Source organism: Lepisosteus oculatus, chromosome 1, assembly GCF_040954835.1.
Source record: "Lepisosteus oculatus isolate fLepOcu1 chromosome 1, fLepOcu1.hap2, whole genome shotgun sequence".
NCBI lineage: Eukaryota > Metazoa > Chordata > Actinopteri > Semionotiformes > Lepisosteidae > Lepisosteus > Lepisosteus oculatus.
The window spans coordinates 40,792,406-40,820,207 of NC_090696.1; the positions used below are offsets into that span (position 1 = coordinate 40,792,406).

At 37.1% G+C, this 27,802-nt stretch overlaps 1 protein-coding gene across 4 annotated transcripts in view; it reads left to right on the forward strand.

The window, feature by feature from the left end:
- The window catches only part of rgs12b (regulator of G protein signaling 12b), a 98,249-nt gene that overhangs the window by 55,354 nt on the left and 15,093 nt on the right, over positions 1-27,802 (forward strand). For all 4 annotated transcript variants that reach the window (XM_015344824.2, XM_015344823.2, XM_015344826.2 and 1 more), the window contains 12 exons: positions 4,724-4,745; positions 16,643-16,812; positions 17,049-17,141; positions 18,294-18,437; positions 18,872-19,051; positions 21,029-21,179; positions 21,420-21,517; positions 23,033-23,224; positions 24,978-25,051; positions 25,440-25,566; positions 26,697-26,793; positions 27,664-27,734. In XM_015344824.2, coding sequence (XP_015200310.2) covers positions 4,724-4,745; positions 16,643-16,812; positions 17,049-17,141; positions 18,294-18,437; positions 18,872-19,051; positions 21,029-21,179; positions 21,420-21,517; positions 23,033-23,224; positions 24,978-25,051; positions 25,440-25,566; positions 26,697-26,793; positions 27,664-27,734 — 1,419 coding nt within the window. The remainder of the gene's footprint in view (positions 1-4,723; positions 4,746-16,642; positions 16,813-17,048; positions 17,142-18,293; positions 18,438-18,871; positions 19,052-21,028; positions 21,180-21,419; positions 21,518-23,032; positions 23,225-24,977; positions 25,052-25,439; positions 25,567-26,696; positions 26,794-27,663; positions 27,735-27,802) is intronic.

Below are 27,802 nucleotides of genomic sequence, written 5' to 3' on the forward strand. Positions count from 1 at the left end.
CTTGCACAAATAAACGTCAGTTCTGTGAATCATATCTAAAAGGTGGGCTTTACTTCTCGATCCCGGTGCCCTGTGCCTGCACTGCAAAGTGATTTGTGCTCGTCACAGGTGTGAGCAAGCAATAACCCAATGAAATCAAGCATCCTAGTGAAAGTGAAAATTAAAAATCTGTCAAGTATGCATCATGTCATTGTTATACATGCTGTATACTGTACATAGAGATTGTCAATCCAATCATTTTTCAACGGCTTTATCCAGGAATGGGTCGAGGGGGAGTAGAGCCTTTCCCAGCAACCAACGGACACAGATAGACCCCATCACAGGGCTCACACAGACAAAACCACACACACACTCCTACCTTACCCAAAAGCCAGTTATCCTACCAGTTTGTTTTTGGACTGTGGGAGGAAAGAAGAGCACCCAGAGGAAGCCCACGTGAACACATGGAGAACACACAAACTCCACGCAGTATACAGAGACTAAAATAACAGTAATAAAATACAGTACAGCTCTAGGATGGGAGGATTTACAGTCAGTAGTGGGCCTCTCATGCCTGGAACAAGCCTGTAAACCCTCTGGAGCTGGGCATGTTCTGTGTCTGGGCTGCTTTCCAGGCCTGCAGGAGTCATTTTGTTCATTGTTTAGGCTGCGGAGGCATGTTTTTTGTGAGCTGACCCATCTCAGGCCTTTCCGAGGGCTGATTTCAATCTTATGCAGTGATAGTCGTGAGAGAGCCACTCTCATTCATCTTGCTGGTTGTTTCTGTAAAGAGTTTTAGTCATGCTGATATGTTTGAATTTGGTGCTTAAATGGCAAACTGTTACAATCTTTGGTTCCCGCAGTTTTATCTTTTTCTAAGTGAATTTGGGAATTGTAATCAGATTGCTGGTGTTCGACTCAGCCCTAAAATATGGGGTTGCCTGGGGTGATGATTTTGAAATAACTGCTTCTTGATTGTCATGATATGATATGTTGAGAAAAAGTACTTTTTTGACCCTGAGAGTTAGCTAACTAGGAGTAACTGTTTTTACATTGTATTTTATTGTGCAAAGTCTACAAACAGCTGGATGATATTTGTAGTCTTTGGGATCGTTTGTGTGCCTGGATGTGTGTACAGTATGTGTCTTCAGTGAAGTGCTTCCTGAAGAATGAGGTCTGCATTTGTGCTACATTGAAAACTTTGAAAAAGCAATCTATTATTGTAAAAAATGTCATTTATATTTGTCTTTAATTTTTTGTTATTGTTGAAATACTCCTGTAGTTTTTATGAGTCATTAGTATTTTTGGTCCTGGGGTAAATTAACTTCTTAAGAAGCTTTCCATGCAGTGCTGCAGAATGTGTAGTAGTTTAATTATTCTAGGAAACTAAACACCTTAAGAATTAGAATCATGCATTTACAGGAGTTAAACTGTACTTCACATACAAATAAGAAAAAGTCAATACAAAGCTTATCGTAGGAGTCTATATTGTTCTGTACTTTTACTATGTTTTTGAATGCCCACTGCATTTTGTCACACCATTCTTCCAGCTTGTACTAAACCAGAAAGGTTGCTAAATCATCAGCATCATCATATTCATCATCATCATAATAATTTAAATATATGAATGTATTCCATTAAATTAAATATACTTACAATGTGAAAAAATATTAATAGTGAAATTGGACGGCAGTGCTGAATGGCAAAACCCAATGTTTAATAAGATAGATTTTTATGCTATCACAACCAACGTAGAAGGTGAGGAGGATTTTACTTTTGATTGCTGCTGTTATGAGAGAGTGCATTGAGATTGGGAGCAGAACTTCATTGTTGGCCTCATTTACTGCAAACACATCATTATAGATATGGACAAATCATGGCTTCAGTGAGTTTAAAAACTTAAACTGGGTCTGCAGTGATTGGTATGCAAACTCTAAAAAGCTTAAGTAAAACAATTACCAGGGCAAAATCTCATTGAACACAGACGTGTTGGAGGAGCACTGATGAAGGTAGCCAAACATGATACATTCTTGAGGAAAAACAGGACCATGCAAAATAGATTTAATTCTTAATTCTGCTGATACAATTTGTACTGGAATTTATACTTTGAACTCGAAAGTTCAAACTTGAATGTGACGAACTTTACAATATAGTGAAAATGTGTATACGTACCTGTATATCTTTCTTTTTTTCCATTGTGGTTAAGTAGAGAACATGAGAAAGAGGGAAGCCCAATGATATTAACTATACATATATTGTCCACTGCTGTGGAAATTTGTCTTTGGCTTCTCTCACAGAAGTACAAAACACAAAATCACAACAACAGTATGTGATACATAAATAGATGGATAAATAAAAATTGGTAGAGGAGGGAATACAGTTACATATCTTCATTGAGTGTTTCTAATTATAAAACTGGGTTGTTATACATTTTAATTGACTTCATTCTGTTTATTTCAATAGATTATAAGAAGGAAGAGAGAGACAGAAGAGAGGAATGAAGGGTAGATGTGAAGGTTTGGCAAAAGATAACCACACATCAAGTCTGCAAATCCCTGACAAGCCTTGTCTGTACCTGTTAAGCACTATCACTGTGTGATACACTGTTCATTCCAGTAGGCTGTAAGCAAAGACCAGTGAAACGGACATCTCTACATGGGGAAAAAAGACAGGGCGATGTATGGAAAGAGAGAGATCAGATCCCCAACCAGTGAATCTATTGTACCATCAGTCTTCTGAAGTGCTGTGTGACATTTCTGTTGTTATGCATGCCATCAAATAGCTTTTTTCCACTGATTAGGGGCCTAACATTTTGGCAGCTGTTGAAAATTGTTTTTAAAAGCCTTTTTTAAATTTTTGTAGGACAAGACATTTGCATGAGATAATACAGTGTCAATGTTATAATTGCTTTGCATTTACATCGCTTCTTTGTCATTTTGCCTCCCTCTTTGAGGTCACCAGCTACCACTAGTATTCATTATGGATCACTGTGAGACAAGCCAACTAGAGGCTAACAATCTGGGAAAAATAGAACCAACAGATCTTGAGAACTGTTTGAGCTATTGCTTCACCCTCATTTCAAGACTAATGACACACTTTATAAGGTGAACTTTTGCATTTTAGCAAACTATTGAAAAGAAGAACAAGCAAAAAGAACAGAAGAAAAGTTAAAAAGGAATTTATTCTGCCTATCTTGGTTGTCTGATGTACAGACACTTATTGATTTCAGAACCTCATCAAGCTGTATGTTGCAGGATCCTAGGAGTTTGTTATATACTGTACCATGACTTTGCAATTTGTTCAGTGCACAGACAGGTCTGTCACTTATTGAGCTCTTCTTAAAGGAGAGCATTACTTCTAAAATCTGCCTTAGCTTGATTTCTAGTTTAGCAGTTTCCAATTTCCTTGTTTGGTTTCACAGTACATTTTCAGTAACTCAAATCTAATTTCCCCAAACCCTGTTTCAGAGTAAAATGAAGAAGTTCTTTTAAGCTGGCTGTGAATGATAAAGGTTTAAATTCAGGGGCTGTTCCAGAAACTTTTAAACTACAGATTGCAGCATTGTCATTTCATGTGATATAGTGAAGACAACTGGGGTCACGCTAGTCTTACATAATAATAGCATTGTCTTCTTTAAGTTGCCTGAAACATTTGTCACTAGGTTACATTCAAATATTCTGTTAGTGTCTTGATTTGCATTTGGAGGGAGCTTAAAATCAACTGCCCCAGTGAGAGGTAGAATGCTTTTTAAAGATACCAATTGATAATAACTGAGTTTTTATGGTGTTTCTCATATCAAAGCTCTTTAAATTGATAGAAGTGGGGCCATCTGTCAGCCTGGTGACACATAACATCTATTATGCTCCTGAAGTCCTACTACACGGCACATCAGGAAGGTCAGATTGTTGAATTCCAGAGTGGACTTTAGTTATGACACCAGGTTTGACACCATTACATCCTTAGAACAGAGCCATGGGAATTGAAGAAACTATGCAGTTTCACTAGTTACCATACTGGGTCATGGTTTTGGAAAATCCAATCCAGAGGGAATAGCACCACCTACTGGTCCACCAGTACTTACGGCAGTAGCCTGTTTTTCCCTGGAAGTGTCCCATCTAGTACTGACCTGCCTCTGAATAAATGAATATTCTTGTTAGAAATAATATCAACCTTCTTGAAAGATCACTTGGAGAAAGAAAAGCCTGAAGTATATCAATGATTAACATGATTTGCATAAAACCTGGAATTCCATGGGAAGAAATCCTGGAGGAAGTGCACATAGCCGAAGACTTCTACTGTGTTGTAAATGGAGAAGTGGTTTTTCCCTCACAATCGCCCTCACCAAATCCTAATGATTCATTATGTGATAAGAATCTATAATTGTATTACTTCCCCAGACACACATGCCTGCCATGTTGCCATTTGTCAGTGATTTGCATTGTCCATTAAGAGTGTTTGTTTACCTGACAAGTCTGGTGTGTGAGCTCCTTGGGGCACTGCTGGAAATGGGTGGAGTTTAGCAGTGTGCTGGTAACAGCTGTGTGAAAAGAAATGTTTGCAGCCTCATCTAATCACTTGGTCTTAGTCATGCCTTCTTTTCTAAAAAAGAAAGTTGTTTAGCAAGCTGCCACCAGTAATCAGCATCCCTGGATATGTCTTAGGGGCTGCTGGCTAATTAAGGCTTTGTCTTATGTGGTGTCACGAAGGGTGCTGCTCACTCATGTCTCTTTGTGTTCTTTTGCAGTCTGCAGCTGTCTCTGACGGGGGTGAGTAAACCTTGCTTTGTCTTTGCTACTTTGGAACTGAAAGCAATGCAACTTACTCACAGAAATTGACTGACTTGGCTTGATTAAAAAAAATATTTCAGAATTTTCCATCTAAATTTCAGTGCACAGAAAGGTCTTTCAGGCCTGGTGATCATTAGATAGAAAGCCACAATGTGTGGCACCACTTGACAACATACAAAACCAGCTGTTGTGGCCTCTAGCTGGAAAGAAATAAAATGCATGAAAGATTGCTTTTGATAATTCTGTCTTGCTGAATAGGGCTGAAGATAACTGTTAATTCAGAATGTTGTTTTTTTGTGATATGCAGTAGACTTGGTATTTTACAGGACCATACCCCTTTTTCCTTATCACTTCAAAAATGCTTGATGTTGGCAAATGACTAGAAGGAAGTCCTTTACTGTATATGTCCCCTGTAAGATTATTCATAATTGTTGTAGAAACCTAAAATTTTCCTGTTTTATTTTAATAATAAATAAGCAATAATATTCTGCTCCAGGAAACAGGTAAATCTCCCCAAGAAAAGATGGTTCTGCATTTTTAAACTTTGGATTTTAGAGACTTGCAACACTGGAGAGCTGGTTTAAAGACATACAAATGTTTTTAAATTACTGGAAGAGTCAGTAGATCTTTGTTGCAAAATTCATTGTTCTGTTGAAATAGTAAAAAAAATAATGTTAGAAGAATTTTTTTTACTCATTTATTTTCTTGTCTTCAAGTTGTCTATTTATTAAATCTGTTTCTTAAAGCAGGGCAAATACCTGTAGCCTAAAGTGACCTTCAGTGTTTGCTTGGCTTTCTTTAATCAGAGCTCATACCCAAGTTAAATTATGGAGGGTCAACTACTTTAGCCAGCAATTGAGCTGTGGGTCAAGCAATTGTAAAACTCTTTACAAAAAGTTTTTTTGGGGGCGTGCTTAACAACTATACACATTTATATACTGCAGAGATTTTTTTAAGTTGGAATGGGGCACCTGTAACTGTATTTCTGTTTTGATTATAAGATAGATAGATAATACTTTATTAATCCCGTAGAGAAATTGATGTGTTACAGCAGTCCAGCCCAAGACAAGCAAAACAGACATCAGAATACATATAAAACAAAAGACAACAAAATAAATAAAAATAAATACATACATAAGTGTGTGCAAAATGTGCTGATCATAATCACTGTAGAAACAATAAAATATGTGCAAAATGTGCATAGGTTTATACAGATTGATTGTCCAAAAAGTACAATGGAGTAAACATGCTGTCCATAGGGGAGCAAATGAAGGGCTAACAGTCCTAGCCGAGGGCAGCGTTATACACCCTGACAGCCGCCGGGAGGAAAGACCTGCGGAAACGTTCCCTTGAACACTGTAGCTGGAGCAGTCTATTGCTAAATGTGCTCCGCTGCCCAGTAACAGTCCCATGAAGCGGATGAGAGGTGTTGTTCATGATGGCTGTGAGCTTGGTCAGCATTCTCCTCTCAGCCACCACCTCCATGGGGTCAAGGCTCATCCCCAGCACAGTGCCAGCCTTCTTGATAAGTTTATTGAGCCTATTTGCATCTTTTGTCATGATGCTTCTGCCCCAGCACACAACAGCGTAGAAGATGGCCGCCGCCACCACTGATTCATAAAAAATGTGTAGCAGTGTTCCACACACACCAAAGGACCTGAGTCTCCTAAGAAAATAGAGTTGGCTCTGACCTCTCTTGTACAGGGCGTCAGTGTTACCAGACCACTCCAGCTTATCATCCAGGTGTACCCCTAAATACTTGTAGGAATGTACGCCCTCTATGTTCTCACCCTGGATGGAAACAGGGTTCAGCAGAGACTTATTCCTTCGAAAGTCAAAGATCATTTCTTTGGTCTTGCTGGTGTTAAGCTGGAGATGGTTAAGATGACACCACTCCACAAAATTGGTAATCAAGCTCCTTTCTACTATGGGTTACCAAACCTTTAACTTAAAATATCCAGATGCTTTACTCGTGTACCCTTATCCTATATATTAAAAAGAAAGTGTTCTTTAATGTAAAATGACAAAAAAGCCTGTTTACCCTTGTATCTTTTCATTACAACTTAAATTGCTTTAATTCAGAAGATATAGTATTACTTATGCAGTGGAAATGTGGATATGCTTTTCTGGACCTGCAGTATGGTAAAAGCTGTTTGGTAAAATAACTTAAGTTTTCAAGTATAGTATTTATTATTATAAATACAGTTTAGAAGTATAATTCATTACTTATATCTTGACATCACGGAAACACTTTTATTACCTATGTTCTTTAATCTCCTGCTTCATTTTTTATTTTAGAGATGAGAAAATACATAAAATAATACAATAAAGGAAGAAAAACATTTTCTAAAACTTTCTTCCTTTTACAACTATAATATCTGAAACATTTAAGGTGGTGCTTGGCATTACTGACAATTGCTGGTTCTAAGAAGATCTTTAATGTGTAGATCATGCTCATATTCACATTCCACAGTAATATCAGTGTAAAGATGTAAACCATGTAAAGATAGTAGGGTGTTTGTGACTGTACAGAGATGCCATCCTGACTGAGGAGTTCAGAATAAAACACCAAGGACAATGTTCTCCAACTGGTTTTCTTGTTCATACGTGTTTTTGACACAACAAGACTTCATCCCCGTTTGAACTTGTTTGGGTTTTAAACCTAAGGGTAAAATGCTTCTTTTAAATGGTACTGTAGCTTGGACCATACAAGTTGAAAAATACATTTTTAAACTCATTCATTGTAATCACAACATTTACATCATTTTAAATATTGTAAAATGGTAATATCAATTAGGTTCAAACCATATAAAAAGAATTAAGTGTAGCATTCTTTCATAGAAATTGTCATAGCTCCTATGTTAAAAACTCTGTTCTGGTAACGCATATTTTACATAGACACTTGAAAAAACCAAACACCACTCTGTCAAGTGAAGTACAAGCTGCTGTTTTTACAACCTGCATCCTCTGCATGTAGTGTGTCTGCTTGTGTGGTCTTGGCAAACAAGAATGAAACTAGTGGAGAAACCATAATAGGAGGGGGCTGGGTGAAGTTGGACCCCAGCAGTGTACTGTGTAGGACATTCCTTTCACGTATTTTTTCAGGACCACTTTCTGGGCAGAAAACCGTTTTGTTAGATGTGAGATAGGATACTTACAACTTTATGGCCCTCTAATTATTTTAATTATTTTTTCTCTCATTAGTTTTAAATACATTTATTGAATCCAATTTCATAATGTGTATGTTTGGCTTCATAATGTTTGTTGTTATTATTATTATCATTATCACCATTATTAGCTTCTCCTGACTTTACTGACTTATTTTTTAGGAGACATGTCTTTGGGCATACTAGGAGAGAATGATTTCTAAAATAAAAAAAATATAACTGTACATTTTTGAAAAGGAATAAAATACTCAAATATAAGCTCAGGGGGTAAAGCTTGATGTGAGTTTTCATTATGTACCAGTATACATCCTGGAGATGAAAAGGTTGATGAATCATTACTCGCTGTGTAGCAATGCCCTGATATTCTTACATTGGATGAGGTGAAAAGATGCCTTTTTTGGATTAAAGGGGAAACGCAGAGCTGTTTGTATATTTCGGGGTTAGAAAGAATCAGCATTGATGAGCGCATTTCAAACCACACTAAAAATGAAATGTACATAGTAACTTGTAAAATCTCAAGTTTTACATCGCAAAGTAGGCTCGATTCCCTGGTACACGCAACACCATATTTTGCGATTTAGAACAAGGCAACAGAATTTCTGATAATGTGATGCGGTCTGATTACATTGTAAACAAGCAGGCTTCCGAATACATCTCAAATAGAATCAAATTGAAATTTGATTTGATTCTGTTTCAACTTAGGTTTTGCCTAAGCCTTACTTAGTAGTTAACTCTACATGCAGATCATGTTGGAATCTTTCTGTGTTAAGTTGTAATACCAGTAGAAGACATTTCATTCTAAACAATGTAAACTCTAAATATGTAAAAGGTGGCAACATTTTTTTTCTCATTTCTCTTATTGGAATATCAGTTCTTTTGGCATCTTGAGTATTAATATAACCTAAAATAAATAGCGATGGATAAGAATGTTTGCGTACGTAATCTTTAGATACCAAGGTTATAGCATGAGCCTTGCTCCCTATTCTTCCACTGAATGCTCCTGGTCTCCATAACCCTTGAAACAACACAACACATAAAACTAAATATATGGAAAATCTTAATTAAGCAGAATGGAAATGACAAAATAATGAGACAGTGGTATTAGAGCTTAAAATACTTCAGGACAAACTAAATTTCCAGTTGTTTCATGATGAGCTGTTATGCACAAGATATCGTTTAGTGTAAAAATAGGAGTTTTTGTAGAGTTCAGAAACAGTTTTGTAAGCTGGAATCGACACTGTTTCAGTTGGATGGCACTGGGGTTTTAAAGTTGAGCCTAATTATGTCAGAATCTAGGGCCTGGCCTTTAGGATGTTCACCAGCAGTAAGCAGGCTTCTTCTCCCGGTTTCAGCCCCTGTGAGATCAGCGCCTCCTGCTGCCCTTGGTGTAACACAAGCAAGCACAGTGTGTGTTCATGCTTACCATAGACGTTCCTCCAATGCGACATTAAAGTGGGTTTCAATCTGTCTCACAAGTGCGGGTGGAAATGACAGCCTTTGTAGGAAAGTGCAGTAATGGGCCGCTTCAGCTTAGTCTCAGTCATGTAAAGAAAAATAATGTAACCATAGTTTTGCCATAGATTATATACATCATTTTATGTTTATATCTGTGCACATATTGACCTAGATAATAAACTCTTGTCAATTCCATAATTTAGTGTATGCCTGAAATTACCCATTAATGTGGTTCCAAAAATAAGATGCAGAATGTGAAGCATTGCTCTAAATACATTTTTGTGGAAAAAAAAAAGATGTAAAGGCAGTCGTAAAAAAAAATTACTACCATGAATTGATTTTTTTCTACACCGAAAGTGCTTATTGAGTACTGCATAATGTGGGGCAGTGAGGTGAGCATAAGGTTATGTTCTTCAGGGGCTAGTACGCTTTGCCCACATAACTGCGTCATGTTAGAATATAAGTAGAACCTGATTGCTTCAGAATTGCAGTAAAAATATCAGTGATGTTAAAAATTCCTCTGAAGACATGAAGTACCTTAGAACGAAGGCAGCGTATAGCACCCTCCCACCACACTCCCCCACACCCCATCTGTCCAGGAGTGGTAACTCTTGGCAAACCACAGCAGGGCCAGTGTTTACTGCCGCCTCCTCGTCTGGGATAGTGATTGGGTAATCTTCCTTCAACCACCCATACTAACAGTTTGCACTTAACATTCGCTAGACCTTTTGTCATTCCTTTGCTGTTAATGTCAGCTTCTGTTGATTCAAACCTAAACTGGCCTAGCACTCAGGAGGCTTCATACCACAATAGGCACTCCACTGTTGAAGTTTTATCTGATATAATAGATTTGATGCATTCAGAAATAATTTAAATATTGTCATGTTGCTGTTTTTTTATTTTCTTAGTTCTAGATTTTACAGTTTATTTTGCTTTAACTTTGGTGAGATGTTTGTTTTTTAAAAAAAATCCAAATTTGATTTTATACTATACATATATATCATTGGTCTTGTAGATTTTCACAAAATACAAACTAATTTCTCAAGCTTCATATCTTTCCATGTGGAAGAAGAAAAACTGCCAATTTGGCATTATATCTTTTATTTTCCGTTTAATGTCAGAACTGATTACGCTTCATTTCAGTGATTATGTCTCTGAAAATAGATTCCAGTGGTGCTGTGTCTTTTGGTCTAAATCTGCTGTAGTGGGCTATAGATGTGAAAATATGTTGTTCTACAAGTCCAAAAATAGTAGGGACTGCATATTTCTGCATGCATTGAATTTAAACAGCTACTTCCCGGGTATATTGTGCTGTGGAAGAAAAAAAAAGTAGGTTACAAGTGAATCAAACTTTCCAGTGATGTTTCGGACATGCTCAAGTTACTTTAACACATTTACCTTCACGTCGCTCACTTTGCATTGATGGTTGTGTCATGTGACACTCTAGTTTGCTCAGTGCGTACATATATTAGAGGGAACAGAGCCTGTCAAGCACTGTAAATTTCACAGACTGGAAAAAAACAAACGGCTCTGGCGGTTTGCATGCACAGGTCATCATTCTCCCTGTGCTGTACAGGGGTTGTAACCGTAATGCTGAGTAACTTAAACCACTAAGGGGGTGTAAAGTAAAAAATACCCGGCGATTCCAGATTTATGCCAAAATGGGAACAACAAATCTCCCATCTCCAGTGTGCCTTTTTTTGTGCAAGAATTATCTTAGGATGAGCAAACCTACAAGCACACATTTCTTACCACACACATTGGTACAGTTTATCTTCATACCAAGGAGGTGGAGGGACTCAACAGGGGGATGTGCTCTGACATTTTCTACTGGCATTCCAGCCTCTCCGAATCGAGTTTAGCTGAGTACCATTGCATGTTTTAATAGTTTCAGCATAACTGTGTATCTTTTGAGCAGTCGTTACTGGAAGTCTTTTCAATTATTCCATATAGCACCAAAATAGAAATGTAACTAGATTGCATTTTACTTTTTATTGTAAGTAAAGGGTTGCTTATTAAACGGTTTTTACATCATTTTATTCTAAGTAGGTCTGTTAGTGTTTATTTCAGCATCGCATTAATATTGCAAGATCCGTGGCCAACAGGAGTCTATAGTTCCCACCGCTCTCTCAACTAAATATTTTATCTGCAGCTCTTAAGAGCTTTGTGTTGGTCACCCTATCTGTTTTCCTGCTGGAGGCCAGAGGACTGACAATCAATGTGTTTAAGCTGCGTGACTGTTGCAGGAGCGCAGCTGCATAAAGAATAGCCTAAACTACAGTGTCTTTGGACTGAACAATAAGCAGCAGAATGCCATATGCCTTCAAGGGGAGCTTTCCCCCTCCTGTTATGGGAATTTTCTGATGAGAATGTTATGGATTCTGGAGGATGGTTTCCTGTCAGTGGTTTGAGGTATTTGGTGAAGTGGCACCACACAGGGTCCTACCAGCTATATCCTGGTAAGCTAATATCTTCGCAGCAGTGCCGAATGATGTAAAGGGTATTCTGTTATTATTTTCTTCACTAGCCAATTCATGGACCTTCATGAAGGAAATTGTTAAAGATTATACTAGATGTTTGTGAGGAGAAGCAGAGTAGATTATACCTGTGTGTGTATTAGTGTCACTTATCCTTTTCACTGATATGATCATTTCATACTGCATTGAAGACTATGTATGTAATGTCAGTATATATAAGGTCTATATGTGCTATATATGCTACTATATATGCTTTATTGGTATTACTAATTAAAATTACAGTAGAAAAATTGTGTATAAAATTCAAAGACTGCAAATAGTTGCTTTGAGTTAACAAATTATGTTTTTTATTGCACATTCTTGTATAGAACCATATTTAAAAAATATCTTGCTTTACTTGTATCCTACAATGTTCTAAAAGCGTTTTAGGTTTTTTCAATTCGGCACCTTGAATTGAAGATATTTTCCTGCATACAGTATTGAATGACCATAAAGCCTGCATGGTATTCTGTGACAGTGAAATGAACATGGTATTTCATGGATGGATATTCTTCTCTCTGCAAGTGTAAACCTTATGGGATATTAGAGCTTGCTTCTACATGCATGACTTATAGACCTGATAGAGGTATAATTACAGTTTGAGGAGGCAGGTTTTATCATGTCTCAATGACAACACTCACAAGTTCATAGGTAATACAACCAAACACTTGTATTTGTATTTGTAAGCCAACTGCAAACTTGCCTCTCTAGTCTAAGCAAACACCTTTATAGCTGTTGAACCATATGGTAGCCTGAATTTTTTCTATCTAAAAATGATGCCGTGTTTTTTACTCTGTATGTTTAAGGTAAAGTAAGGTTTCAACGCTGGGGCCCTGGGTTCAATTCTTCAAGTCCTGGGGTGGTGTAGAATTTATTTGTTCTCCCCATGTTCACCTGGGTTTTCTCTGTGTGCTTCAGTTTTACTCCCACAGTCCAAAGCCATAATGGTATGATCATTGGCTTTTTGGCAAATTGGCTCTGGTGTGTGTTTGTGTCTGTGTGCCCTCTGATGGGATTGACGTCCTGTCCAGGGTGTATCCTGCCTTGCGCCCACTGCTTGCTGGGATAGGCTCTGGCTCCCCTGCAACCATGTACTGGTTATGCGATTAGAAAATAAATGGATGGGTGTGTGTGTTTCCTAATGTTTAGCAAATGTGATATAGTATTAGTGACACGAATTAAAAAGTAAAAAGTTTGTATATTTATGATGTGAAGGTACAGGAACAATTTTCATTGACTGTGTTTATCACAATTGCAAAAAATGAAGTCAAGAGATCCAGTTAGTATATATTATATATGTAAAGGAACAAGTAATAGGTTTATTCCATGCTGAAAAAAAGAAGAAAGAGAACACAACGTTTCGGCCGTGGAGCCTTCTTCAGGAGCCTTCTTCACACACCTGAAGAAGGCTCCTGAAGAAGGCTCCACGGCCGAAACGTTGTGTTCTCTTTCTTCTTTTTTTCAGCATGGAATAAACCTATTACTTGTTCCTTTGCAGCCTACGCATGCTGACGCAGCTACCCACCTGAACTATTATATATGTATATATTTATCTCTTTTAATAGTGTTTTTCAGCTGAATAAACATCATTTGTGATTTAAAGGACTTCCTGCAATAAGGGACTTCCCTTCCCCCCATTAAACCGAAGGTTTACTGTAATAGGAATAAACGTGCTGAGATTGAACAGCATTAACCAGTTCTGTTGTTTTTGAATGTCAGATTGTATACTTTGTTACTGTCCTACCTTATACCGGTAAGAGTAACAGCTTCCTAATGTTAAAAACAGTTTTGCAAGAGGCTCCAATACAATTCCTTGTTTCTGCTAGGTCTCTGTAATGAAAAAAAGTTACAGGTAGATGGTTTTTCTGTTAAAAATTAGCATGTCACTATACAATTATGAAAGTTAGATGAAGCAGTATTTTTCAGTAATGGTTTCTGTCTGGGGTTCTATTGGATTTTGCAGCCTGCAGGCCTGAGTGTTTCCACGTTCTGTCTGTAAACCAACAGTGAGTTCACAACGGGCTGCAGATACACTGCATTCCAATCAACAGCCTATCCAGCTGCTGGATGGATGCTTATCAGAATATGACATCATTGAGAGCTGTGTCTGTCCTCCACTTGACAGCGACACAACATTATCCTGTCACAATGCATTGGTCCTGTCATAGAGAAGTATTGGTCCTGTCCCATTTTTACAGAACATGTGCAAGTATAATTGCCTTCAGTTTTCATACAAGATGGGTAGCAAGATGGTCTTAATAACCTCTTGACATTCTTATCAGTGACATTTCTTATACCCCGAGACAAAATGGTGGCACAGCAGTGTGTTGGGTTGAAAGCCAGTGGTAAATTATAAAAGGAGAAATCTTATGTTTTGTACTTAAAAATGTTAATTATGTATGTGCAAATATCCATACTGTATGTATATCCAATTTGAAATCATTAACAAAATGGAGGAAAAGTGAGTAATGTAAATATAAAAAGTTTTGAATAGGGGGAGAAGGAAATGTCATATTAAAAGAGCATAGAAATCAAAGTTGTAACTAATCAGTGTTACTGCTATGGGCAAACTGCAGCTACTGAGAAATGTTTGCTGAGGAGAAAAAACAAAAGTTAAAGGACCAGAAATGGTTAAAACAGTTACACTACCTACTGTATTGAAACCATGACCTAAAATAAGTTAAATTACTTTAGCTTTTCTTGAAGTATGGTTTTTCTCCTTCCATGTAGAGAAGTACTATAACCTGACATCTTTTTGGAAAGTTTTGTTTTTTCCTTAGCATCTTATACTGTTAATTAAAATACCAGTTTCACAAACACCATCAGAATCTTACATACTGTATACCACTGGGTGAAACATGAAGGTAGGCTTAATCATGCCCACAGGAGGAATCTTGACAAGTTAAAATCCCCTACAGCATGTATTTCCAGTGCTGCAAATATATAAATTGCCCCCTTAATAACATTTTTAAACACTTTACCCTGTTCTTGTTCTTTAGTGTGCTTGTACAGCATGGTATATTGATTTTTTTCCCACATTAAATTTAAAACTGAAACTTTTACGTATTGGGAAAAAGAATGCTAAAATAGTAACGAATAAAGTAGGCTAATAACATGGTGCAAAGTAAAATGCAGGAAAATAAGCAATGTTTCAGAACTGTGGAGCCTCTTTAGTTATATGGGGGAATAAGGAATAGATCAGAATTATAAGAATAAGGAGAACAAAAGGAAGACATTGTGAAAATACTTGGAAAATCTAGGGGAGGGAGAACAAAGCCCAGTATGTACTTGGGTAAGAATTTGTTTCCTAAACAGTGGTTAGTAGTCAGCAATTTGTCTTTGTTTACCTTTACACAAAAGTAATTTTAATTTGTTCAGCTAATTGATGACTGTTAGACTACTTTGCAAGTCAGTCTTATGGGAGGAGCTGGAAAAGGTGTTAATTATTGGCAGTAAAGGCGATAACATTTACGAGCTGTAGAGAAATAGCACAGCTGTTTCTCATCTCTAAAGATACAGTTCTCTGCATCAAAGTAAGCTTAACATTTGATACTTAAAAACAGTGGTGTTAAAACAAATGTTCTGGAACTTGCTCAGCATTTAGAGCACCCTAGAGGAACACCCAACACTCAGATTACATCGGCTGTAACAGCCAGAAACTCTAAATCCTGAATGAAAATGTGAATACACTGGAGAAAGAACTAAATGAACTCAAAGGGCTCCAAGACAGGGAAGAAGTGACAACACCAACATTCGCAAAGGCTTGCACTCTGGATTATCAGAGAAATATCATGGAGACATATTGCTGGTCTGGAATGAGTCCAGAGAAGAACAAGTATATTCTGGGGTTTAATTGAATATCCTGCACTGACAGGTGGAAGGAATTTTAACTTTTTCAGTCTTGAACAGAAGATTACAAAGGAACATGATAAAAGTATTCAATCCATTTCCAAATTAAACCCAGAATGAATACTGAAACACGAACCAACACAGGTCCGGACTCAAAGCCGAGAACAAATGGCGCCTCCTTACCCAAAGCTGTGGGAGAAGTGGAGTATGGAACAAACTGGCTTGTTTTTCGAATTGGGTGAATGAAACACTTGAATCAATTAGTTACTAACTAGGAAATGAGCCGGGTTGATTGGCCTTATCACATGTGTCATCTGTCATCTGTTCTGATGTATGGAGGGAGGTGAGAATGGGGATTCATGGATATGGAAATGTGGGAGAATTCCAGAGGAAGTCAGAAATTCTTTAACAATCTGAGAGATTTTTTAAAGGAATTGGTCAATCATTGAGAGCTGTGGGACAGGGAGACACGGATTTAAGGATATTTGTGGCTTTGTAAAGTCTTTCTAGAGCAGGACTCTTTGAATGCCATCAAAACGAAAGACTGAATGGCCAGTGTAATAATGGCTGGGACAGGTAAAGGGGAACCTAAAGTCTTGGAGACATCTCTGATCCTCTCTGCTTTGATGTTTCCCAAAACAATCGGCCAGTCCAGTCTTCTTCCTGGTTCTCATGCCGTTTAAATTGACAGATGTTGATTGTTTTGCTTTACCATGCCACTGTTATTTTTTTCGGTTTTGTAGAAGATGAGTAAAATTCCAATCACTGACAGTTTTGAAGAAGTCATCATATCTACCTACTCAGATCTTCTTTTCTTTGTGAATTCGAAAAAATCCTGTGTTTTTACTGTTTTTGACATGGAACTTTTTTTCCCCATGTCATTCTACAGAGTTGAACAGTGTAGACTTGAAGGGGTGTGGCAGTGAAAACAGCCTGAACAGCAATGCAAGTCTTCCGAGTGTCCAGAGCCACCGGAGACACACCGAGAGGCGTGTGGCGAGCTGGGCTGTCTGTTTCGAACGACTTCTGCAGGACCGTGTTGGTGTCAGGTATTTCTCGGTATGCCCATTCGATTTCTCTTTGCGTGAAAGCCACTGTAGAGCATGTGAGATCTTTTTTGTATCTTTTTTTTTTTTCCCCACAGAGTTCTAAAATATCAGCTGTCGCTAGTTTACAACCAAATATTTAATCGGAATGAACTGGACAAAAGATTAAAGTCTGTTTTATTTTGTTTGAATAACCTATGTTAATACTGTATGTTTAATCAAATAATGTTTTGTATTTTGTTTCTTCAGGAATTTCTTAAGAAGGAATTTAGTGAAGAAAATATTTTATTCTGGCAGGCCTGTGAATTTTTCAGCCATGTTCCAGAAAATGACAAAAAGCAGGTAAGAGCACTAAATAAAGATGAAGAAATATTAACAGAGTTTATTGCTTTATGGCTTATTATTGTATGGAACCATTTTAGCTAATGAAGATGTTGCAGCTTTCAGTATAAAAAAAGGTCTTTTGGAGAAATATCCAAAGCTGTGCTTATATTTTTCTGTTCTTCTGTTATTCTAATAACTCAACTATTGTACCCTCCACAGTTATGGGACAGGAAAGTCTAAATTGTGATTTTCACTATGCACCCCTAATTAAAATAATAATTTCTCATGAAAACAGAAGTCCTGTTAGAAGTACTTTCGGTACTTTCACTCAAAAATGAGTTACTGTGTGTAGCTGAAAGCCAAAATGGAAATAAAATACTTTTTTGACAAAGAGAAAGGACCATTTGGAATATGCAAGAGAAGAAAAACACAATCAGAACCTTGGCACAAAATTTGGATCTTCCAAAATCAAAAATCAGAGAATCTACTGATGTAGGAAGAGACTACAGGTTACCAATCGGCCAAAATAAACATCTGCGGTTGATGATCGAAAAATTATAAGGGTTGTCAAGGGAAACCCTAAAACCACCCTTAAATTTAATAACGACCTCCAGTGTGCAGAGGTGAATGCAATCCACAGTTTGTAGAAGACTAAGATTTTAAAGAAAACGCTGTGCTTATTGGATGGTGTTTCACCATGCAGCATAAGAATGACTCAATATTAATGTCCAATGCTGCCAAGGAGTTCATCAAGTGACAAATCTAAGTCTGGACAAGATTTAAATAAAATTGAGAATGCCTTTTGCATGCGTAAGAACAAATTCACAAACCCTGACCAGACAGTGGGTCATAGAATTCATCCACTTACTGCCTTTTGGTCACTTGAAATCACTAGGTTGAAGTTTATTTTTGTATTAAATGTATTAATGGAATGACTTAGAACCAAAACATTTATTATATTGTACTGTACTTGTCATTCCTATTAGGTTCGTGACCAGATTGCTTGATTTGAAAGCAGAAAGAACAGTTTTGACTTTGCTGCCATAATGCTTTTGGAGGGCACTGTAGATAAGGCTTTTAAAATGACATTTTTTGATAAATTAGATGTTCAAGCATGCATTTCAGATTTAAGACAGATTGATAGCCCTAATTGTATTTTTCTGTCCTAAGCTTTCACAGAGAGCCAGGGAGATCTATAACAGTTTCTTATCCAGCAAGGCCACAACCCCAGTTAATATTGATAGCCAGGCCCAGCTGGCTGATGACATCCTAAACGCACCACGTCCAGATATGTTTAAGGAACAGCAGCTTCAGGTTGGTAATACTAAATTGTAAAAATTTAAAAGGAACTATTCTGTTAAATGATCTGTGCCATATAAAATAATAGGCCATTCTGCAGTAACCATATTCTGGAGAGTGTAGAAGCTCAGTTTAAAGTATGTGAAATGTTAGTGTAATGCTAGGATGTACACTGTTACAGACAAAACAGTAATTTTACGGAATGATAAGCTAAGAATCACTGCTCCTTGCTTTTAAACGAACACCAGAAACTGTGAAGTCTCAGACTTAAGTATTGTCTCACCTATCTGAAGCCCAATAACAGTAATTGGAAACAATGTTCAATGTTCAATAAAACCTGGAAACTGTTAATAAGAATGGCTTGATGTGATCTGTATGAAATAAATTAACTAGTGGTCAGCAAAGAAGGTTAGTGGATTTGTAATATCTTTTTCAAACCTCTGTTTCAGATCTTCAACCTGATGAAGTTCGATAGCTATACCAGGTTCCTCAAGTCCTCATTGTACCAGGAGTGCATGCTGGCGGAAGTGGAAGGCCGACCCCTGCCAGACCCCTGCCAGGTGCCGGGCAGCCCGGCTTCTAAGCGTAGCGTTGGCTCGGACCGGCCCAACTCCTCTACCCCAAAACAGGTACCAGACACCACTTACCCGCTGCCAGCAGAGGAATCCTACTCCGTTGGGTCCCTGAGCAAGGCCCTTAACCCCAGCTGCTTCAGGGCTGCCGTATAAATGGCTGACCCTGCTCTCTGACCCCAAGCTTCTCTCCCTGTCTGTGTATCTCATGGAGAGCAAGCTGGGGTATGCGAAAAGACAAATTCCTAATGCACTAAATTGTATATGGCTAATAAAGTGATCTTCTTCCTCTTACTCTTTGATTGCTGTGGGGTTTCCCGACTGCCTGTATTCAGGCTTAGCTAGCTGACAGCTCATATACTGTATCTTGTAACTGACTGTCATGGAGTATTCATCCATCCATCCATCCATCCATCTTCTAACCGCGAAGGGCGTAAGGTGGGGTACGCCCAGAATGAGACGTCAGTCAATTGCTGAGCAGACAAGCCCAGTCACGCACTCACAACGGGGCCAGTTTTCACCAGAAGCCAATTAACCAACCAGTATGCGTTAGGACTGTGGGAGGAAACCGGAGCACCCAGAGGAAACCCACGTGAACACAGGGAGAGTTCCACACTTATAGCACCTGAGGTCCGGAACTGAACCCAAGGCCCTTGCACCGCAAAACAGCGATTCTAATGCTCGTTTTCTCAGCGCTACATGTGTGCCTTTTATGATTGCGATACACTTGAGAACCCAGGTCACTTGATCTTACAGCAAAAGCAAACAAGGAAGGACATGAATTCTGTAGCAGTTCCAAAATGTTTCCAGATGTTCAGTTTATAAAACAAAATTTAATGACCAGGGTGAAACAATTAAATTAGATCAAAAGGCAGAATAGTAAGCAGTTCATCTAAGTGAAATCTTTGAACTAGGAAACTTATCCTGTTTTTTGTTTTGTTGACTGTGCTGATAAACTTGTAAATGCTTGAGTATTTACCCCTGACTTATTACTTTTCTTAAAAGTACCACGGGAACAGAAAATATTGAGAAGATCGTATTCAAGAACAAAAGCATTAACTGATTAACAGGGTTCTTACTGTTAAAGCAATGTAACAGCACCTTATTGTATTATATTATTAGATTTGATCACAATTAAGATCTCAAAACACTTTACCATAATGATCCAGTTGAGTCAACAATCATAACTGAAAAGTTAACTTTAATACTCAACCGTTCAACAAAACCTTGCAAAGAGCTTTGGTTAATTATTTTACAAGAAAGAACAATCTATTTTAAAAATCCTTTGAAATATTCTTATTGACTCAAGTTTTCTTTTTTAATTAGTTAACTTCCCTGCAGTGACTCCCTTTCATTAATTGTTCATTCAGTCCTCGCTTTCAATTAGAATTAAATTTTTGCAAGGTGATCATAATCTCTTCATATTTTTTATGTACATCAATGCTTTGATTTGAATGAATCTTCAGTGATTCATTAGACTCAAGAAAGGAATTAAACGTTAATGGTAGTTTTATGTGAAACTGCTTTGCCAGGCAGTTAAGTAGGTGATTATAAAACTTTAAATTAGACTTCTGAAGTTATCTAGTGTTTGTTTTAAATGGAATGCAGTGTGCAATAGAAAGAGGCAATAGAAAGGCATTTGTATTGCTAGTATTTAAGGTGTGATATCAGGAACACTCAGCACTTGCACTGAATAGGGGGCTGTTTGAAACTTTGGAATGCTAAGCATTCATGTCAAAATGTGAAGAGATGCCATCAGTCATGAGTAATAGTTTACTCGAAGCTATAAATAATGTTTCCTAGTTATTAGCATTTTTGTATGCTTTTTTTGAAGACCCCTAGACATGTAAGGAAATAAACATTTACAGAAGAGACTTTATACTAGATAATAGAATAAGATTTTGATAGAGCATATTGATTTTCAAAAGAGATTTAAAATAGGGAATAGAAAGTCTCTCTTGTAAACAAAATGTGGTGTATTTTATAGTTTTAATAGGTGTTTTTTTTATTTAAAAAAAATCTCTCTTTTCACAGGAAGGAAAGAAACCTAAGTCTGGGAGATCATTAAATGAAGACTACAAAGAAGAACATGCTGATAAAAAAAGAGGAATATTCTTTTCCTGGTCCCGGAACAGGAGTTTTGGAAAGGGACCTAAAAAGAGAGAGATTGGTGAAATCAATAATGGTAAGTGGAAAAACTGCTTGTCAGGCAGGGGCTGTTTTTCAGATGATACCATTGAATAAGCGTGCAGTTGATTGTGTTTGGTCTGACAGTGTTGTCCTGCAAAAGAATTGGGTTGCAGCATTTTTTCAACCATTCAGTTCTGAATCAAGCTTTCTATATATGCAGAATGTGATGGCAGCAGGAAGTCTTTCATCCAGTCTGTCCTTTTATTTACTCATGCCACTCTTTGTAATTTGACAGATTTCTCGGGCAGTAATGGGAGACGGGAATCACAAGGGTCTTTGTCCTCCGGTGCTAGCCTGGATCTGGGCACCTCCAGTTCCATGGCAAAGAATGAGGTGAGTATATCATGTGTTTAAGCGGAGATTTCTATATGTGATGATATAATATAAAAATTAAATACAAAACGGATTACCATCAGTATCGTCATTAAATCAGACAAAGTCCTGACATAGTATATGTGCCGAACTTTTATTAAAGTCTAATTAAATTCTGATTTGTTACAAGTAAGTTCCTGACTGTGACTGGTACAGTAGTAGCACTTTGTCAGCATGCAAGTCGCACAGTTTATTAAACTCCATAGACACCATCAGAAAAAAACAGGGCCATTCATGATAGGCTAGGGATCGGGCTGTCACTGGATGTCAGTCCTCATCATTTGATTATGCCAGATTCCGTCTGGACTCTCCTGTCAGTTTTTCCTGGGGCCCTCAGCCTGTAGCAGATCACGAGATTTATGCGGGAGATCGATGGTGGTATGACTATTGCAGACAGTTGTATGTTATTTCATAGAGAGAAGTTATAGAATTATATCCGGTCCAAGCTTAGTTTTTGTTGATGATGTTGAGCAAACAGCAAAGAAACAGCTACTGAGAGTATTCAGGATTTCAGGATTCATGTACACAAGACTGAGGCTAGCTCCCTCAACAAGGTGTTACAGAACAGCAGCATTGTGTTCTGTGGCAGAAGTACGTGGTACTGAACATATGCAGACATGACAAATGACAGAATTATTTAAGAAGGAGCCCTTCTTTTTATTAGGCATGTCTAAATTGTATACTGAATAAATGCTTTAAAAGTGTATGAAATGTGTGAAAATGTCCTAGCTGAACTTGTGTGCCTGTGCACTGTGTGAATAGTTGCTTTGCCATAATTGGTATATTCCTGCAAAAAAGGACACTGATTTAATTTTACATTGTGTTCTTTCAAATGGTATTATGCACCTTTGGTTTATTTATTTTTCACTTCCATTTCTTTTCAAGCATTTTATCAGATAATTGGTACATGTTAGAAGTATGTAACGCAATTTGTTAAATGAAATTATTTATTAATTTACTAATTTAGTTTTCACACCCTGAGAATTGTTTCTTGCTCTTAATGTCCATTGTTAAAAATAAGAATGAATATGAACACATCTTTAAATTAACATAATCTTTTTAAATTTTGATAGCTCGTGTAATAATTAAGCAGTTTTAGCAATTCTTTTAATACAGAATTCTTAGGAAAGAAAGCAGACACGTTCAGATAGGATTTTCCACATATTGTCTAAAAGAGAGGAACAGACAGCTACTGCAGTGTTTGTGGCCACTCTGTTTTTGAAGTTTTCTTAAGATAATCTCTTCTGGAAAGCAGAAATTCGTAACTAAGTAGAGATACCTTCTTGAAAAACACAGAAGTAAGACAGTCTCCCTAGACAAGCTGCACACAACAATTGTGTAATTGTGAAATTGTGTATTTTAGGTGTATGTGTGTATGAATTTATGAATGTTTTCAAATAAAAATTCAAAATCTTCTATAATGTACATTTTTGGTTTGAACTGCAAATTGATTATTTCTAATTAAATTCTCTGCAGAATGATGCCTCTGTGTCGGTCTCTGAGAAGGAGAGGTCTCTCAAGCAGTGCAATATTAATCTCCCAGATGGCTCGTCTTGTGCTGTCCCTATCCGCCCGGGAATCTCCATCAGGGAGCTGCTTCTGGGGCTCTGTGAGAAGCTCTGCATTAACTTAGCTGCTGTGGACCTCTTTTTGGTTGGAGGTGAAAAGGTACAGCCTGACTTTTTTTCGTGTCTTTCTTTGTGTTTTTTTTAATGAATTGACCATAATGTGATTAACAAATGTTTTAGAAACCCATCCCCCTTTTTAAGGAAAATAATATTGTGTCCTTGGGGACTATACACTGGGACACATTCAACCTTCTGAAGTGAACAAGTAATCATTTAAGCTATTTTTATGTTTCCAATATTGTAATAGTTTTAACCAAAGGTCTTAATTATTGAAAATAAATTATTAGACAACCTTAATTATTTTCAGACATAATCTGCTTAATATCACAGTGAAGCAACCAAGTAGAAACCATTGAATTATTCAGGGTCTTCCGAACCATTTGTAGTTCAAAGTTTACATTATTTGCAAAAAAAATCATAGAATTGAATGCTGAACACTATTTTTGTTCTTGCACATTATTAAACAACATTTTTTTTTAATTAAACATTTCAAGGCACTGCTGTAGCCAAGGTCATTTATTCGCTATTTATGAACTCAACACAGAATAGTTTTGTGCGTTTACAAAGTAAATCACTAATGACTAATGAGCACTTATAAGTAAGATAGGAGGTTGTTGACCATACAAAGCGTTTTTAGCACACAGTTCCAGGAACAGTAAGCATCAAATTAAACAAAGATTTACAGATTGGACAATGTTTCTTTCATAAAAAAATGTTACACAGTAATAGCATTACACCGAGCAAAGTCATATTTGTTAGAATTAAAGTGCAGAAAACTGTCATGTTTATTCACAACCCTGTAGTTAGTATTTTGTCAAACCTCCAATTGCAGAGACCCCACCAACAAAACATTTCAGCTAATGTGCTATGAGGCTCTGGTATAAAACATTTCACAATGGGCATGAGTCTTTTCTCAACATGAGCTTCAGTGATTTTATGCCAAATATAAGGCTGATGTTGCCCCGTGACCCTAGATAAAGTGGCTAGAAAATGAATTGATGGAAAGGGCTGACAATGATTTACATTTCATGAGCCCATAAGACCATTGATCTGTTGTCATTCAAATTATGTTTGGCAAGTTTGAGTTACCTCTTTTTGTGGTTTTGCCATCAGAAAAGGCTTGAAACCCAGATATGAATGCCACATTCATGTAGGTGACTTTGAGTGGTAGTTCCCATAATATGTATCCTGAAGGTGCTGGTTTGTATTGGAGATTGCTCACTGTTGCCTTTGGATATGTAGTTGCCTCTCTAACCAGTTGTTTCACTGACTTAATAATGGACACTACAGTAGAAAGTGATGGATTCAGCATTTTAATGATAGCTTTATAGCCATCCCCAATTCTGGAGGTCAGTTGCCATTTGTCAGCTCTCTCTAATCTTAACCATGATGATGTTTCCACTACTTAAAGCCGTGGATACATCCTCTTATACAAAGTGCAAACAGGAAATCTTAGAAGACTTCTAAAAAAAACCTCAAGAGGTTTCCATTGCACTTCCAAAGAGTAGAATGTTATTTAAGTATAGTTTTTTTGCTGAAATTTAAAGTAATACTTAAGATGTGTGAATACAGGGGGCCCTCTTGTTTTCTGGAATTCAGTTAATTCTTTATGACAAGTATGAATTTGCTCTGTGTTATTATAAAAATACAGTATAGAATTATCAGCATTTTTCAGCGAGATATGTAACCATTCCCTAACGAATTCTGCTGTCTGATAACTTGAATATAACTTTTTTGCAAGCACATATCATTTTAAGGTTTTTAATTTCGTCCTAATTTTTATGTACTTCAAGCCTCTTGTACTGGACCAAGACTGCATGACCCTGAGTTCACGAGATTTAAGACTAGAAAAACGCACTTTGTTCAGGTAATTGTAATGATTATTTTTAAAGGTCTTTTAATGTGTCTTAGCTTATTGTTAAAAAATGGTTAAATATTCTTGGTTACTGAGAATTGTAGCTTTTATCTCTCTACCACATTTTTTCCCTCATAAATATTTGGAATATTTCCCAGTTGTCAGTGGTTTTGATTGGATGTTCTTTGGATCATACTTTAGGTGGAGCTAAGAGAATATAGATAACGGAGATGGGTAACAGGAATCATATTTGGTTACTAGAAGTCTGGTTATATGTTGCGAAATTGTTTCCATATTTGTATCGATTGGTATATGAACTGTATAGCCATCAATTTTGCAGAAATATTACATATGAAAAGTTGTTTTTGATTACAGTTTTTTATTTGATTTTTTTTTTCAGATTGGATCTTGTACCTATCAACAGATCTGTTGGATTGAAAGCCAAACCAACAAAACCAGTCACAGAGGTTTTGCGTCCTGTAGTAGCGAAGTATGGCTTACATTTAAGCGACTTGGTGGCCAGAATTGTAAGCAGTCGTTTGATTTGTTGTATAAACTATTCAAAACTGTCCACTTTTTTCTGAAATCCCCTCCAAAAAACAAGTGAATTGTACTTCTTTTGGCGAGTATTGCTCTCCATTGCTTATGACAGTGCCGTGTTTTACTGAAACACTCTGATTTTTATAGAATGAAAAATTGTGTGCAGCTATGTGTGACTCATACTGGCTTGACTGTCAAAAGCAGCTGAAAGAAGGTAGTTATTAACAATGACATTGCACTTAAAATATGCTTGTGCTTGATCCCAGGATTGCCTGCTGTGCTTCCCACGTTTTTAACTTTGTAAATAATTTGGAAATCTGTTTTGTCTTCAATATCTGAGATTCCACAGTGTTTCCTGAAAGGTTCTTGTTCTTTTTTGTTGGATTTTGTGGGTTTTGAAAGATAGATTTTGTCAATTAATCTTCATTCACACAAGGAATATATCAAGTTTGAACTTGTGTTTACTACATTATCTGCTTGAGATTGAAACCAAGATTTAGATGGATTGTTCAGTTTAATCTGTATTCATGTAGAATAAAGTACACACATTTTACTTTGTACACATTTCATACCTAAAATAAGCATATCCTTAATAAAGGGAAATTATTAGCAAAATTATTTTTTGCATTAATTAAAAATAATGCAAATAGTGTTTAATAAGTAGGGTGGTACAGTGGCGCAGTAGTTAGCACTGCTCCCTTGCAGAACTGGGACCCTGGGTTCAATTCTAGACCTGGGGTGCTATCTGTGTGGAGTTTGTATGTTCTCCACATGTTTGCATGGCTTATCTCCGTGTGCTCTGGTTTCCTCCTATAGTCCAAAGACATACTCGCAGGTAATTGGCTTCTGTTGAAACTAGCACTGGTGTGAGTGTGTTTGTGTACTACCAGGGTGTGTACTACCTTGCGCCTGTTGATTGCTGGGATAAGCTCCGGATCTCCTGCGAACCCAGAATTGGATGAAGGAGTTAGAAAGTAAATTAATGGATTTTAAATCAGTGTGTTTGACCACGTAGACTTACGGGCACGTACATTAATCATTCAGGGGAACAAATATTTTGTTGTTAGACGTTTAAGTTAGTCTCAGTCATCCCTAACATTTCGTTGTGTTTGTGCAGAGTGGAGAGAAGGAACCTTTGGACCTTGGTGTTCCTATATCAAGTCTTGATGGACTGAGAGTAGTCCTGGATGTAGCAGATCATGCTACTGGTAAAGGTAAATGGCAGTACCTGAAAACTATGCTTGTCAATCTTTTGTCTGTTTGACTGAAGCTGAAGCTCAAAGAAACTTTAAACCCTCAACTAAGTCTTACTTTTTAATTCTTCTAATGTCATTTACTGATCCATCGTCATGATGAATTCCGCAATGCTACTGATGCTCCTTCGGTCAGTGTTTATTACAAGATTAAATTTGACATTATAAGAACTAGCTGATCCTTCAGATCAGAATACTGAAATTTCATGGAGAAGACGAGAATATCGACATTTTGTACATCAGTTGTTTTTTTATTTTGTTCCTCATGCTATTAAGTCACCCTCTTTGCCTTACGAGAAAAGGGAACTCAAACGTTTTTAGGTTTTTAAATATCTTAAAAACAGAGCTTTCAATTTTTTAACCTTCATACTGTAGATGTGTGATATGGTGTTCTGTAAGGAACTGCTAGCTATTTTAAATAAGCTTGTGTGTGGGAGGAATCTCAAAATGACAGGTGATGTTGTACATTTTACATTTTAGCACCACAGATATCAAAGACGAAATGGTATTCTAAAAAGCACAGCAGTCAAACTGTGTCCAAAGAAGCTTTTAGTCACAGTATCACAGACCAGTTTTAGGTAGTGTTTATATTTTACAGTAGCCCTGAGACTTCAAAGCTTTGACTAGGTTATTCTATAGCTTTGAAGCTGTGACATGGCAGTTATTGGTTTTTAGTCTTTTTTTAGGTCACCCTGTGTAGATTTCCCTCTTTCATGAAATTAGTATATATTACTTTTCATCTCATCTGTCCTAGTTATAGTTATTTTTTTACTGGAATGTATGGTAATAATGACAGTGACCTTAATCAGTTTCATTTTGTTTTTCCAACAGACAAATCAAAAAGTGTTCCTGTAAAACAATCTCATGCCCCACCTTTAACTACCAGAAGTCATTCAACAACAGTAAGATTTTTTTAAAATATATGCATCTGGGGGTACACTGTTCATTTACAACTGAAAACAAGAATGTA